Source organism: Lathyrus oleraceus, chromosome 5 (assembly GCF_024323335.1).
Source record: "Lathyrus oleraceus cultivar Zhongwan6 chromosome 5, CAAS_Psat_ZW6_1.0, whole genome shotgun sequence".
NCBI lineage: Eukaryota > Viridiplantae > Streptophyta > Magnoliopsida > Fabales > Fabaceae > Lathyrus > Lathyrus oleraceus.
Genome location: NC_066583.1, coordinates 486,686,489 through 486,703,668, shown reverse-complemented (window position 1 = coordinate 486,703,668; position 17,180 = coordinate 486,686,489). Strand labels below are relative to the sequence as shown.

At 41.3% G+C, this 17,180-nt stretch overlaps 1 protein-coding gene across 1 annotated transcript; it reads right to left on the bottom strand.

Annotated features, from left to right (window-relative positions):
* Positions 1-306: 306 nt before the first annotated feature.
* LOC127081484 (protein LATE ELONGATED HYPOCOTYL) lies at positions 307-12,628 on the bottom strand. Its single transcript, XM_051021738.1, has 2 exons — positions 12,554-12,628; positions 307-1,041 (listed from the first exon to the last, which is right to left on the bottom strand). The coding sequence occupies exons 1-2, from the start codon at positions 12,626-12,628 to the stop codon at positions 307-309; spliced, it is 810 nt and encodes a 269-aa protein (XP_050877695.1).
* Between the last annotated feature and the right edge of the window lie 4,552 nt (positions 12,629-17,180).

Sequence of the window (17,180 nt, the reverse complement as noted above, 5' to 3'; positions counted from 1 at the left end):
TGTAAGTCTGAGCATGGTATTGGTCTATCTTTGCTTGAGTGTTTTTGCAACATAGCAATGTTGGTTGCAAATCATCTCATTTGGCATGTGTACCTATTATGGCATTGCAGCAGCAAGAACTGGCTTAGGATGACTTGGATACCATGATATGATGAATCTAGAGTGGTATACTGCTCCAAACTCCAACTTGGCTAATGTCCCTGCAGCAGGTAAGACATTCCTTGGTTTTGCTTATTGAATAGCTGAGTTTGTCATGTGTGTTGGCTGTTGTAGTAGTAGGATATTCATGTACTAAAACCTTGGTTGTCATACCTTGCAGCATCTCTGAACTGGTTTTATAAGGCTATTGTACCTTGATGCTTTAACTGTAGCTTTTTTCACTGAACTGTTTTGGATTGTTGGGCAGGATGCTGGTGATTTAGAAGCTGAATGTTGAGCTTGCAAAGCTTCTGAGTCTTTTGGATCTAGTACATGATCTTGCAGACGAGGATTTTGTAGTGTAATATCTCCTTGTTCTGTCTTAGGTGGAACTTCGCTGATATTCATTGATGGAACAACAGTTGCTGATGCAGGAGGACAGGCAAAATCTGTATGGAGTGGAGCGCACAAAGGAAGCAGTCCATGAGCTGCCCACCATGCAGTTGCAGCAGCTACCGTAGCAGCAGCAATAGCTGCTACACTCGGAGGTGAACCAATTTGTCTAGATGGAAAACCCCCTTGAGAACAAGCTGGAGAATCAGCTGAAGATTCTACATTTGCATAGGGCCAAAATGTAGCAGCAAAACTTGCTGCAGCATGGGCTGCAGGGTGTTGCAGCAAGGTAGAGACAATCAGACTTGAAAATGCAGAAGACATGTTGAGAAAGGATTGGTAATCATCATGACTATGTTGTGAAAAGGGTGGACAAGGAGGAAATGATTGAGGAATAGATGACCGTGCCATGTTATTTTGACTATCATTTGTGTTTGATGCAGCTGAATTTGTGAAAAGATTAGATTTCCCATTAATTCCTCCTATTGGCTGATATGTGGAGTCTCTTGGCTAGGTCATTTGTTTTCAAGGTTTGGTGTATTGTATTCTTGGTACGAGATGTGAGTGATAAGCAACGTATTATGTTGGATTGTTAGAGAACTCTTTGGACCTGGTTTGGGATAGACCAAGGCTAATGACCGTTGATTCAAAGATGTTCAAATAGCATGGTGTGCACAAAGTCACTTACTTGCAAATGAAGTAATCAAGAAAATCATCAACAAACATGAAGATTTGATGACACAATGAAACAAAGGGCCAGGGCAAGTTTGGATAGTCAAGAGCAAGTGAGGGTTGACTTTGGTCAAAGTTGACCAAAAAGTCAACCGTTGACCAAAGTCAACCGTTGACCAAAGTCAACAATTGGTCAAAAATGCATTTTTTTTGTATCTTCTTTGTAAATGGAATTCAATGGACAATTATGGGTGAATTTTTTTTGGGTTGACTTTGGTCAAAGTTGACCAAAAAGTCAATTGTTGACCAAAGTCAACAGTTGGTCAAAAATGCCAAATTTTGTATTTTCTTTGTAAATGGACAATGAATCAATGGAATTGAGGTTTTTTGGATTTGGGTTGAGTTTGGTCAACGTTGACCAAAAAGTCAACTGTTGACCAAAGTCAACAATTGGTAAAAAATGTCAAGACTTGTATTTTCTTATGTAGAATCAAATGTAATGGTTTAAAATGACATGAAATAAATTGAAATGGATTAACAAATGGTTTGAAGTTGGTTCCCAAATTGTTTTTGCCTTATGACTTGAATGTTTGACTTTGAAAAGAACATGACTGATAATGCACATGAACAAGGCCATGAACTGAGACCATAAGGTCAGGGTTTTGACATAGTATCCATGAACCAATAATTTGGCTGGCAAGTGGCTAGAAACACAAGAAACTTGGTTGTTCAGATGACCCAGACCATAGATGTATCCACAATCACAACACCATGACTTTGGATCAAAAACCAATCCTCATATAAAACCAAAGTAAGGTTAGGCCAAGCATGCCAAACAAACATAAAAATTTAGGACCAAAATCGGGGTATGACAGATGAGAAATAGAGTAACTAAGGAACACCGTAAGGTACGGTGCACTTAAGTGGAATACGAAATATGGTAAGGTACCACACGCTTAAGTGGGCGTTTTAGCTTGAAGCCCACACAAGTGGTTCTATAAATAGAACCCTTGGGTAGAAGCATTGTCACTCAGACTAAGACTCAAGTGAAGACTTGGAATTTCGTTTCCCTCTCTCTCTCTCACACTCAAAGCCTTCATTCGTACCAGCTAGCACTGAGATTGAAGGAATCCGTTCGTGTGGACTGAGTAGAGACGTTGTCATCATTCAACGTTCGTGATCACCATAAGAGGTAACGATTCTATCACTGATCATGCCCATTCGTAAGGATCACTAAATGGAGAAATTTTTAAATTTCGCTGCGCCTTGGATGACAATTCTCCTTCAGTGGTATCAGAGCCACTTACGAAACCATGAATCTGATAACTGTTTTTGTTTTGTATTAATATGATTAAAGACAGAATGAATCAAAGATTAAATTGAGATCTATCAAGTTATATATATGATATATGTAATCCTGATGCAAAATACATTATATATGATACATTGTTCTCGTTTCGTTCATTCAAACATCAATGGTTGTTTTCCTTTGAGCGATCAATGGTCATTTACTTCTTGATCCGACAGTAGTATGGTGAAGCAATGACGTGTTGATCAATCATACTGAATCAACAATCGAGATGTGTTTGACGGTCTGAAATTGGTGCATCAGGGTTAGTGATGGCACAAGGGTTGTGTTGTCAGAGAGTTATGCGATTGGGGTAATGACTTCACAAGAGTTGTGCTTTCTAAACACTTTTTGGAACAGTGTTAACCGGTTAACGCATATGGTTAACCGATTAACGCAATACGAAATAAAAATTTTAATTTTTTCAAACAGTGTTGTCGCATTACGCGAAAAACCGGCGGGGAAAAAAACACAGAGCCGCCACCGTGCGTTATTTATCCCAAAGGAGGGAAAGGAAACGCTCGAAGTAAACCTGGAAAGGAAATGGTCTTACGACCAGAGATTGATGGGTACGGGAGTCGGTTATGCGAAGGGAAGGTATTAGCACCCCTACGCATCCGTCGTACTCGACGGGATCCACGCTCAGAAAGAGTAGAAGAAAGGTTGCTAGAAACTGCTCAAACACCGCACAAACACTGGAAAGAAACACAGATGAAAGACGGAAGAAACGGGACTCGGCAGGATATCGCATCCTGGGCCTACGTAGTTTGTCAAACACAAACATCAGAGTCGACGTAGTTCGGGGACATGGGAATGTGCTCGCTAGGATGTCGCATCCTATGCATACGTATCTTCTCTAACCAAAGAAGAATCAGAGCACTCGTAGCTCGGCTAACACACGCCAAACAAAACACAAACAGGAAACCGAATGCCAATCGCTGGACTTACATCAGACTCCAAACAAACCAACACACATGGGAAACCGACTGCCAATCGCTGGACTTACGTCAGACTCCAAACAAAGAAACACAGACAGGAAACCGACTGCCAATCGCTGGACTTGTGTCAGACTCCAAGCACACAAGAGGGTTAAAAAAGAAAAAGGGCGTCCGGAGAGATCTGCTCATCTCCTGCCTACGTACCTCATCTGGTATGAGGATCAGGGCGACGTAGTTCCCCTTAACAGGGAAAGAACTTCTATCCTAACCAGAGACTAGGGAGATAACAGACTACTAGGGAGACTACGACTCGAGCCTAGGAGTTGTCATGCATACGATCCCTATGTTGAGGTCTCTATCCTAACTTGCACAGGAAGCAAGCTATCCTAAACAGCACATCATCAAACACAAGCACAATAGAGCAAGCACACACACTATATGCAAACAAGTGGCTCATACAAGGCTAGGCTTTAGTCAAGGGGTCAAATCAACCTCGACAAACAAGCCACTGGAATGGGGTGTTTTTAGCTCTTAACCCTAACATTGAGAGTTAGGGTGAAGCAGATGAAATGGATATGAGGGTAAGACCTCATAGCTCTTATCCCTGGCCTGGGAGAGCTTGAATCAAATAGAAAGTGTGGGAGTTCAGAATGAAGGAACTCTTCTCCACATGACTGACACAACAAGATCTTGGGTTTGTATTCAAAGTGCATCAACACATGGTGTGAGCAGGATGAATGACTCAACTGAATAGCAGGGGATGGATTGCATATCCCTTCTATCTGCCAATGCCTCTTCACTTAGGAGGTCTTTATATGTACAAGGCACAAATATAAACAACCACAAACATTGCCTCTTAAGGAGGGCTTCAGACAGGTGCCTGCCAACATAACATGACAGGTCTTCCAGACTACATGAAGTTAGAGGTCATTACCTAAGTGGTATGCCAACCACAAGTAAAGCAAAGCAAAGTTCAAATGAACTTAAAGCAACTTAGGTACCTGTGGAAACAACTAAACCAATCAGTACAAAATTCAGACAACAGTCAACAACAAACAGACAATCCAATATGCACAATGAGTAAGCCACAAGGCAAACACAAGTGAATCATCCTCAAAGCCTACAAAACAAACAAATGTTAGCCAACAACAACAAATGACCAAGATCAAATGAAGGAGCAACATCAATCATGAAGATGCATACTTGAACCTGAAATTCACAACTCAAATGTTAGTCCAAACCACTAGGTCAAAGCCTAGGGTCAAAAGTGGATCAAAAAGCCAAAACAGAACTTGATATTCAACACAAAGCATGTTTATTCAATCAAGAGCATGTCCTAAAAAGGACCAAACCAAAATCAATAAACAAGTTCATTTCATGTGCAAAGGAGGTCAAAGACCAATTCAAGGCATACATTTGATCATTAAGAATGAAAATTCCAAATCAAAACAGAAATGATTCAAATCATTCTGGAAAAATTCATGAGCATCCAACACATCCGACATGATCATCACACAAAAAATCAGAAGCATTAGAGGTCATTTGATATGGAAATTAAATTGCACAAGCAAGACAACCAAATGTGTGACACAAATTGTCACACCATGCAAACATGTGTGTAAAACAGAATTGGCACATGAGAAAAATACCAAACCAAGCCTAAAACATCCATTAACATGTCAAGAAACATCATACAAAATTTCAAGGCATTTGGATTAAAAACAAGCATTTCACAATAGAAAGAGCAAGGCAAGGTCATAAAAGCACATGTGTTCACACATTCTAATACAAATCAAAAACCAGCCATGCACAACTTCAAAATTCATCATCATAAAAAACTAGACAAATAGAGGATCATTTTGCAAAAAATTGGGAATGATTTGAGTCATTTTTCAATTTGTTATGGATTTTTAAAGCTGTTGAAAAAAAATAAAAATCAAAATGAAGCATGTAAGTGAAATATGGAGGGAAAGCAAAAAAGATGAATGCAATTTGAAAATATGCGCCAGGCCGGAATCGATCCATGTATGGATTCAAAAATGAGCGCGCCACTTATATGAAACGCTACGTTTCATTAAACAGCGTGGCCAGTCAACGCTTGTGTGGCAATGGTCAAAACATTCTGAACCAATGGAGACGCTTACAAGGCAATGCGTGGACGAATAAGGACAAAACCCTAAGGCCAACGTGGAATAACCAGAGTCCGTCGCTAGACCAACACAAATCCGACGCTAACCTGGAAACTTCATCTTCTTCGCGAAAATGAAGATGAACAGTGAAGCTCCAAGAACAAATTTTCCAGATTTTAAAAACAAGTACATCAACATGAAGATCTTTCAATGGAGATCATGGATCAACAAACAACTAAGCTTAATTCATCATAACAAGAGAGAATCGAGCAAAATAACATTTGTGCACAAAACTTCAATCATACACAACTCACTCAATAATGCTCTATTTTTCATGAAATTTCTACCAGAATTATTAGCAACACAAGATCTACACAAATATGTACATGAATTTGAGAATTATGAGGTTCGAAACTTGACCTCTTGAAGAACAGCAGGTTGAAAACGCGTGCTACAAGGCTCAGCAATGGTCCAAATCAGCTCCAGGATACTTGTAGTGATGATTGATGAAGAATTGGAGGCTCAGAAACGTGTAGATCCAGCTTAATTTGAAATTGCCATCAACACCTTCAAGCTTATAGCATGCACGATTTTGAGCAGAAATCCACAAAATGCACGTTGAATCACACTCTAAACTTCACCAGGATCCACAATTATGCAAGGAAATGAGTGTGTATGTGAGGAATTTTGAAGTTCTTTGTGAGAGAGATTTTGGATCAAAACTCAAATTCTAGATCTGAAACTGTGTGTTATGAGCAATGCAGTTACAATTAACCTTATATATGTCCTGCTAATTAACCTGAAATCATGATTAGGCCAAAGCTAAATGAGATTAGAAGGATGTAAGGTGTATGCACCAATTTGCATTTTCACTTCATGCATGGGATGGCCACGTGAACAGTACACACCAAGGGCCCAAATTCACTCAAAATCAACCCATGCACACATTGGAATTGGAATCATATGCATGTGATCAACCAAATTTGATTTTAACAATTTTCCTCCAAAAACTTCATGAATAAGCAAATGATCATATGTTCAAATTTCATGCCATGTGATGAGGTATTTGGAAAATTCATGTCATGAGGATAATTGTGCAAAAAGGAGCACTCAAATTGGAGTCTTGGTTCAAAAGATATGGCCTTTTGAAGTTTCAAGCACACTTTGCCATGATTTATTCATAACTCCTTAACCATTCATCATAAATTCATGATCTTGGACTTTTTGGAAATGGGAGAGAAAGATATTCAACTTTCATGTTGGACAAAATTTCATTTGAAGCTTATTTGATGTTGGAAAGTTGAGTTGAAGTTGGTCCAAAAACTTGCCATTTTTGGAAACTTGAAATTACAGGTCACTTTCCATTCTGAGAAACTTTTGATCTGGCTTCAAGATCTTCAAGGTAGATGTTTGACATGATGAATAAACCTCTTTTGGACATGAATGAAGTGTCTCAAACCATTTCTCCACCTCCTAGCCCTTAGTTGACTTTCAGTTGACTTTTGTGGGCCTCAGATGACTTGAACATGTACGAATGACTTTTGAGCCTCTAGCCTTTGGTCAAGTTGCTTCAAAATGATCCTTGATTCACACAAACTCTTTAGAACAACCATAGGGCCTTTATCTCAGGGAAAAACCCTTGCTCTCTTGCACAGATGAATCCTCCTAACCAGTCTTGACTGATGCAATGTAATGATGCAATGTACTATGCAATGACAATGACCTAAAAATGAAATGGATGTACAAATGGGGGGTGCAAATTTGAGGTGCTACAGCTGCCCCTATTCAATCAACTGGGAACCTGAACGGATGAGAGCAACGGCTGTCAGACCTTCAAGGTAAACAGGGATTGAATACCAAAGAACCGTAGAAATTTGCACTCTGCGGTGGATGACCAAAGAAAAGAATGTTCACCAATGGCAGTTTCCACTAGGTATTTGGATTTTTATCACTGGACCAGACAAGACGTTTACCGACGACTCCACTGGGGATTTTGATTTTTATCAGAAAAAGGAACCACGACCAGACATCGAAAGATGATGAATGGGAAGAGAAATCACGACTAGACGCCAAAGGACGAATAGGAAAGGCTCAACCAGACATCCACAGATGAATGGGAAAAGATACAACCAGACGTCAACGGACGAATGGGAAAAACTCGACGTTTATCGATACCAACGGAGAGGTGACCAGACATCAACGGATGAATGGAAAAGGATACAACCAGACGTCAACGGACGAATGGGAAAAACTCGACGTTTACCGACACCAACAGAGAGGTGACCAGACATCAACGGATGAATGGGAAAAGATACAACCAGATGTCAACGGACGAATGGGAAAAACTCGACGTTTACCGACACCAACAGAGAGGTGACCAGACATCAACGGATGAATGGAAAGACTCAACCAGACATCAACGGATGAATGGGAGAAACTCGACGTTTACCGACACCAATGGAGAGGTGACCAGACATCAACGGATTAATGGAAAAAGATACAACCAGACGTCAACAGACGAATGGGAAAAACTCAACGTTTACCGACACCAACGGAGAGGTGACCAAACATCAACAAATGAATGGGAAGACTCAACCATACGTCAACGAACGAATGGGAGAAACTCGACGTTTACCGACACCAACGGAGAGGTGACCAGACATCAACAGATGAATGGGAAGACTCAACCATACGTCATTGGACGAATGGGAGAAACTTGACGTTTACCGACACCAACGGAGAGGTGACCAGACATCAACGGATGACTGGGAAGAGAAAGAATGATACGAACATCGAAAGATGATGTCTACAGACACCAAAAAGGAAGGTTCCACGCGGGGATCAACACGACACTTACTGGTATCACAAGGATGACCTCTACATATGTCAGGACAAGGCCAAGCACTTGCCGGAGACTACACTGGGGAGTCAAGCTTTCCTTTCACTGATGGGTGAGGAAATAAACCTCTCTAGGGGATTAGCAACTGTAGCAAATGTGCCGTACAGATGTCAAACAATGATCCACCTCTGCTAGGGAATTGATCCAAGCTTGCAAGATGCTACCAATTTTGTGGGGAGTAGCATTGTTGGGGATACCCACTCAACTAAGGAGTCACTTGTTGGGAAAACACCAACCTCTCAATCATGCTGGGGAAACCAATTCTGACATCGACCCAATGACCCAATCGTTGCGATGCTAAACCTTTCTGAATAACATATACACCTACCACTTGATCCCATTCTCGGATGGTAACCCCGGCTTAGGGCTAATTTATGTTTGCTATGCTGATGCATGAGTTTTTTCCCAACGCAATGCTCCATAATCATGGAAATGCTACGCACTAATGATGCAATATGTCATGCTTATCTAAATGATGAATGCATAAAAACACGTCCCCTCCAGGGACAACACCGGGGAGCTCGAGGAACTCTGCTGAGGATTTCATTACCACTTCAATTTCCACCCTGCTGGGGAAAGATAACCCTTGCTGGGGATGATCTCCACCGAACCCTATCTGCTCGGGGACTACCCTGCTAAGGGAAGCAAACAATGCTTATCTCTATTGGGGGTAATTTTCACCGAACCCGATCCGCTTGGGGACTTCGCTGGGGAAAACCATCAACACAAACCTCCGCTGGGGAAGACTGCCCACTTCAGACTTGGAAAACAATCACAACCCTGCTGGGGAAAGGCATTCACGACCCTGCTGAGGATTACAGTACTTCATACCCGACTGTTGAGGAACAGACTACTTACAGATACCTCTGCTGGGGATATAGCAAACTTTCAGGCTCAGTGGGGAACTAACAGTCTTCAGACCCGCTGGGAAAAAGGCCACCTGCCGACCTGGCTGAAAAACATCTTCAACCCTACTGGGGAAAAACATTTCTCCACCCTGCTGGGGGAAAGGCATTTCGAACCTGATTGCTGAGAAACAACCTACCCACAGACACCTCCGCTGGGGATATGGCAACCTTCAGGCTTGCTGAGGAGACACCGATCTCGCATCTGCTGTGGAGATAACACTCACAAATCCACTAGGGGAGATACGGCCTATTTGACACGGAACACCCGTCGATTCGTCGAACACCGACACTCATCATCTAACCGCAATGTCAACTTTCCACTTTTGAGGACTCCCAGACTCATCCGGTCTTTTCTGATTCATCACCTAGTATTCTCGTCTTTTCTTTGCTTTGAGACGAATGATCTCCTCAGATCCGGGCTAACTCTCTAATCTTCAGACTTTGAAGAGTCTTCTTGATTACCCTCTAGGATCGTCGTCCTTCTTTCGCCGTCTTTTCACCGTTCTTTGCCCTTGATTGGACTCTGCGGGGATCTTTTGTCAAAAGGCTTCATATCACAACCTGCAAGTGAATGAAGATATCTAACAGCACCTGCACAAGAGATCGTTAGATAAAAGCGTGCCCCAGGCGTGCCAACATTTCAACACCTAGGTCACTCAAACTTCTGAACAAGATTTCCAGATTTCAATCTTATAAGCATGCATCGGAAGGGACCTCTATGTTTCAAAATGCAAATATTCTTATAAAAAATAAACGGATGTTTTCGCAATCAAAGCGGTAATGAAGACAAAAACAACATTATTTGACTGAACATGCATTTATTGACTGAAAAAAAGTGGCTCAGCACCGAGCAACACACAGGAAGCAATCCCTGAAAAGAGGTGATTGCGCACAAAAGGAAAAATCTATCCTAATGGCAATGTGAAACCGTGATCTCATCGAGTTCCAACTCGGTTACACCCCATATGTCCTCAAGACTTTCCGCACTTTCTGCCTTCTGAAGGAGACGCTTCTGACTGATCTCTGTCGGGAATCACCCACGTGTCTTAACCAAAACACAAACGATCATGCTGGACGCAGTTATTCGTTTCAATCCCTCTTTTTCCTGGACCGCCCTTTCAGGTTTTCAGTCCACCGGGATACCCTTTTTTGCCCAAGCCGCCCTTGTGGGGTTTTCGACTTGCCGGGTGTACATTTTTTTTTATCCCTAATTTTTGCCCGAACCTTTTTTTTTTCTTTGGTTCGCCGGGATGCCCATTTTTGCCTGGACTCTTTTATTCTTTTCGTCCAGCGGGTCTCTCTTACGAAATATTTTTTAACTGCGTCCGCATTCACAGGGGATGGAAAATCGTCGCCATCCATGGTCGTCAACAACAAGGCTCTGCCAGAGAACGCCTTCTTGACCACGAATGGGCATTCATAATTGTGTGTCCACTTGCCCCTACGATCGTTGAGGAGGAAGGATCCTTTTCAACACCACCTCTCCTACGGGGGATGCACGAGGTCGCAACTTTCGGTTAAGAGCCCGTTTCATGCACTGGGTACAACTACCCCATGACAAATAACTGCCAGCCTTTTTTCCTCAATCGGGCTCCCTTCATACCGAGTCCTTATCCACTCGGCCTTTCTAATTTCTCATCCATCAGGACTCTCCACAATGGGATCTAGACCTCAGTAAGTAATACCACTTCTATCCCATACACGAGCGAGAGCGGCGTTGCCCCAGTAGACACATGCACCGAGGTTCGATACTCAGGATACCAGCTTCGTACTCAGCCACCATTGTTGGTACATTCAAATGCTAACCGGGCAACAAAAGGAACGTGGGATCCTTTCGGCGTAACCAAAACGGTACCAACCCCACTACCATTCATATTGACAACCCCATCAAACATCAGAATCCGTTCGGATTCAGGGTCAGGCCCCTCCTCCGGGATCGGTTCCTCGCAATCTTTCGATTTGAACACCTCGATGTCCTCATCAGGGAACTCAAACTTCCTCGGTTGATAACCCTCAATGGGTTGCTGGGCGAGGTAATCGGACAATACACTCCCCTTGATCGCCCTCTGAGAGGTATACTGTATATCAACATCAGTCGAAATTATTTACCATCTCGCAACTCGTCCGGTCAATGCTGGCTTTTCACTTGTCTACTTGATAAGATCCATCTTGGAAATCCACAAAGTGGTATGAACCAGCATATACTGTCTCAGTCGGCGAGCAGCCTATGCCAAAGTACAGCAAGTTTTCTCGAGCAGTGAATGTATTGTTTCACAATCGGTAAACTTTTTGCTAAGGTAAATTGCATGCTCTTTTCGACCAGACTAGTCATGCTGACCCAGTACACACCTCATAGACCCCTCGAGGATGACCGTCTCTCCACCGGGAGGCATCAGAATCAGAGGCTCCTGCGAATATTCTTTTATCTTTCAATGTCCCTTGGCAATCATTATCCACCTGACCGTTTGCTCTTCTTTTTTTTGAATGGGTTCCCACGTGGCTGTCAGATGAGATATGAACCGTGAAATGCAATTCAATCTATCTAAGAAACCACAAACCTTCTTTTCTATTCTCGATTCAGGCATTTCTTTGTATTGCTTTTCCTTTTCTTTCTTTTTTTTTTCCCTTTTTTTTAGCAGGATCGGCCTCGATTCCTCTTATCCGCTCACAATAAGCCTCAGCATTTTACCGGACAGCACTCCACAAGTGCACTGATTCGGATTCAACCTCAGTCTGAGTTGTCTCAATCGGTCCAACAACCTGACCAAGTCCACCGGATGCCCCTCTCCTGTTTGGGACTTTGCTGTTGTGTCATCATCATAGCATTTGATTCCACGATGAATCATATCATGAAACAAAGTCACCATGGCTCTTTGATACATGGCACCGGCGCTCTTGAGACTGAACGACATCACCTTATAACAAGAAGGTGCCCCATGGTATGATGGACGTTGTTTTCTCCATATCATCTGGCGACATTTTGATCTAACTACAGCCAGCAAAGCCATCCATGAAGGAAAACACCGAGAACTGAGCTGTATTATCAACTAATACATCAATGTGAAGTACCAGGAATTCACCTTTCGGACTAGCTCTGTTCAATCTTGGTAGTCCACACACGTTCTCACCTTCTCATCCTTTTTCAACACCGGCTTCCGCTTCACTGGAGGACAGTCTTCTCTCAATGGTAGCTCGTGCGCCATGACATCGGTATTCCACCCTGGCATATTTTGATAAGACCGGGCGAAGATATCGACATACTCTTTCAACAGTGCTACCATTCTGCTCTTGACATTTGCCTCTGATGCGGCCCCAACTTTCACTTCCTTTCTGACCTCGGCGGTGCCTGGATTAACAATCTTGAATCGCTCCTTGTGCGGTTGAATCACCTTCTCCTCTTGTTTCAACAACCTGGCTAATTCCAGCAGATCACAATGTTCTTCGCCTTCTTCTTCAGTATGATAGATCGGATTGTCGAAGTCATACAGAGGTGTAACCGAATTGTCATCAATGAGATCAGGAGGTTAGTCACTTTTGAGGTCGGAACAAGATAAATCAAAAGGAAAGAAAAAATGAAAATAAACTTGCCATTTTTGGAAACTTGAAATTACAGGTCACTTTCCATTATGGGAAACTTTTGATCTGGCTTCAAGATCTTCAAGGTAGATGTTTGACATGATGAATAAACCTCTTTTGGACATGAATGAAGTGTCTCAAACCATTTCTCCACCTCTTAGCCCTCAGTTGACTTTCAGTTGACTTTTGTGGGCCTCAGATGACTTGAACATGTACTGATGACTTTTGAGCCTCTAGCCTTTGGTCAAGTTGCTTCAAAATGATCCTTGATTCACACAAACTATTTAGAACAACCATAAGGCCTTTATCTCAGGGAAAAACCCTTGCTCTCTTGCACAGATGAATCCTCCTAACCAGTCTTGACTGATGCAATGTACTATGCAATGACAATGACCTAAAAATGAAATGGATGTACAAATGGGGGGTGCAAATTTGAGGTGCTACAAGTGTTAACCGGTTAACGCATTTGGTTAACCGGTTAACGCAAGACGGAAAACAGTTTTCCAAGAGATTTTCAAATAGTGTTAACCGATTAACGTATTTGGTTAACCGGTTAATGCAAGACAGAAAGCAAATTTTGAACAGATTTCAAACCGTGTTAACCGGTTAACGCATATGGTTAACCGGGTAACGCAAGAAAAAATTCACCCGTTCGGCTAACTCAGTGCTTTAAAAGTATCAAGTGTTGATACGAAAAATGACGTCGATTTTAAATGAGTTATTCATTAAAATTTCGGCTTTGCGTAGTGTGATCGGTCGTCGAGATTTAATTTGATCTTAATTAATTAAAGGAATTAATAATAATAATAAATTTTTTATTATTGTCTTGTGGTGATCGGTTATGGCCTTAGTTTTCCTTTATTTTGTTTTGGGTTTTAAAATATGACCTGCGTGTCGTGCCTCTCTCTTAATCTCCCAAATGTAACTTCTTTTCTCATCTCACTCCCTCGTATGTAAAACGAGTTTCTTTTATGTAATGTAATGATATGAAGAAAGCAAAGAAGTTAATGCCAAAGGGGGACAACCTTGAAGATGTTGCTTGGAGAAGCTTAGATCGTTGTTAGGTTAGCTTAGGTTCTCTCATTGGCTTGGGAGAACAATTGCGCTAGGGGCCATAACTGTTTCATTATGTATGTATGTATGTTGATGCATGTGAATGTATGTTGATGCATGTGAGAGACGGTTTATATGATAAACAAGCCGGTGAGATCAGAAAAATTGCAATTCCCTCAAATTAAATATTAAGTTTATGCTTTCCAAGTTTTAACACTCATCAAGACTAGTAATGGATAATGTAGGTTTCGCCTATGCGAAGTGCATGTTCTATATTAGTAAGGTGCGATGGGATAATTGTAATATCTAATTGTTAAAACAATGGGTCAAACTTAACTAATTATAATAACATTATATATGTTTAGAAGCAAGAGTTGGGAATGATCCATATGATGGATTGGAATAAGGAGTTATTCAGCCAACTGAAATTTTCGAGAGTTGTATGAGATACAATTGGAAGGAGTTCCTACCTAAATAACCTAGTTTTGTGTAATCCGCCTACGCGGACTTAGAACGAAGTGAAATATGGATCTCGACCCACTAGAAAATCTTCCAACGGGATTTTTCGAATCAAATGATGAGGGTCATTTGTTTTGAGTAAAATAGTGGGAGCATATTTGATTAAAGGCCTAATTAAATATGTCAATGATACTTATATTTTCATTAATCCTTATGTAGATTACCATGACAGCAAACACCTCTAACAACATCCTGCAATCAATCCTTGATAAGGAAAAATTGTCTGGGACAAATTTTCTGGATTGGCACCGAAACCTGAGGATTGTCCTCAAACATGATAAAAAGCTGTATGTCTTGGAGACACCTGTTCCTGAAGAGGAACCTCCTAGTTCTGCACCTAAGGCAGAAAGAGATGCTTATAAGAAACATGTCGATGATGCCAATGAAACTGCTTGTCTCATGCTAGCTACCATGAACTCAGAATTACAAAAGCAACATGAGAACATGTCAGCGTTCGATATGATCGAACCCCTGGAAAACCTTGAGAGATTGGGTTTTCCCTTCGAAAAGGAACTTACGACTGACTTGATCTTGCAATCGTTGCCAGATGGGTTCAGTCAATTTGTCCTAAATTTCAATATGAATGATATGGACAAATTGCTTCCTGAACTGCTCGCCATGTTAAGAACTGCCGAGCAGAATCTGAAGTCAAAAGGGAAGTCCATTCTGATGATCGGAAATGGAAAGAGATAGAACAAAAGGCCCACTAAGCAGGGTGATAAAGGGAAAGGCAAGGAAGTTTCCAAACCCAAACCCACCGTTGCTGCTTTAAAGCCTAGTGGAGGCATAGCAAAAGAAGGCACTTGCTTCCATTGCGGTAAGACCGGACACTGGAAGAGAAACTGCCCAAAGTACCTGGAAGATAAGAAGAATGGAGTAGAGACTTCAACTTCAGGTATTTTTGTTATTGAAATTAATTTATCTACTTCTGCATCATGGGTATTAGATACTGGATGCGGTTCTCACATTTGTACAAATGTGCAGGGACTAAAAGGGAGTAGGGATTTGGCAAAAGGTGAAGTCGACCTACGAGTTGGATATGGAGCAAAGGTTGCTGCTTTAGCCGTAGGAACTTATGTATTGACCTTACCTAGTGGTTTAATAATTCAGTTAGAGAACTGTTATTATGTACCTGCAATTAGCAGGAATATTATTTCCGTTTCTTGTTTGGACAAGTTTGGTTTTTCATTTATAATAAAGAACAATTGTTGTTCAATTTATTTGAATGATATATTCTATGCTACTGCACAAATGAACAATGGACTATATGTACTTGATCTTGAAATGCCTATTTATAACATTAATACTAAAAGGATGAAACCTAATGAGTTAAATCCAACTTACCTTTGGCATTGTCGATTAGGCCACATAAATGAGAAACACATTTCCAAACTCCATAAAGATGGACTGTTGGACTCTTCTGATTATGAATCATATGAGACATGCAGATCTTGTTTAATTGGAAAGATGACAAAGTCTCCATTCACAGGAAAAGGTGAAAGAGATAATGATCTTTTGGCCCTCATACATACTGATGTATGTAGACCACTGAACATGCCAGCCAGAGGAGGTTTTCAGTACTTCATCACATTTACTGATGATTTCAGTAGATATGGTTATGTGTATTTAATGAAATACAAATCATAGTCCTTTGAAGAGTTCAAGGAATTCAAGAATGAAGTACAAAACCAACTAGGTAAGAATATTAAAACTCTTCGATCAGATCGAGGTGGTGAGTATTTAAGCCTAGAGTTTGATGACCATCTGAAAGAGTGTGGGATCCTATCCCAATTCACTCCTCCTAGAACACCCCAATGGAATGGTGTATCTGAGAGAACAAATCGAACCCTGTTAGACATGGTCCGATCCATGATGAGTCACGACGATCTTCCAAACTCCTTTTGAGGACATGCACTATTGACAGCAGCTTACACGCTTAACCGTGTTCCATCCAAAAAGGTTGAGAAGACACCATATGAGATATGGAGTGGTAAGAAACCACATATGTCTTACATGAAGATTTGGGGTTGCGAAGTTTATGTGAAACGACAAATTTCAACTAAGCTTGAGCCCAAATCTGACAAATGCTTATTTGTGGGGTATCCTAAAGAAACAAGAGGGTACTACTTCTACAATCCTTTAGAGGGTAAAGTGTTTATCGCTCGAACTGGAGTTTTCCTAGAAAAGGATTTTAATTCCAAAGGAATCAGTGGGAGGAAAGTAGAGCTTGAAGAAATTCAAGAATCACAAGGCATTGATACACATATGGAGGAATTAGAGCAGGAAACACAAATAGTTGTGTAAAGAGCAACCTGCTCAAGTAGAACAAGACCAACGTAGGTCAAGCAGGATACGTCACCTACTTGAGAGATATGGATATCTCATAACAGATCAAGGTGATGTATTACTCATGGATCAAGATGAGCCTGTGACCTACTCATGGAATCTTCGTTCTGATGAAACAGTAAAACAATATGGATTCATCAAGAACGAAGATGAGCCTTGTGTCTACAAGAAGGTTAGTGGGAGCATGATCGTGTTCCTGGTATTATATGTAGATGACATATTACTCATTGGAATCCCTACCCTGCCACAAGTAAAGTCTTG

Bases quoted from the DNA above. Each gene is read 5' to 3' on its own strand.
- LOC127081484 (XM_051021738.1), bottom strand. From the start codon at position 12,628: ATGGCGCACGAGCTACCATTGAGAGAAGACTGTCCTCCAGTGAAGCGG. The intron at 1,042-12,553 runs GTGAGAACGTGT...CAAATGACCTAG, and splicing joins TGTTGAAAAAGGATGAGAAG to CCAAGAGACTCCACATATCA.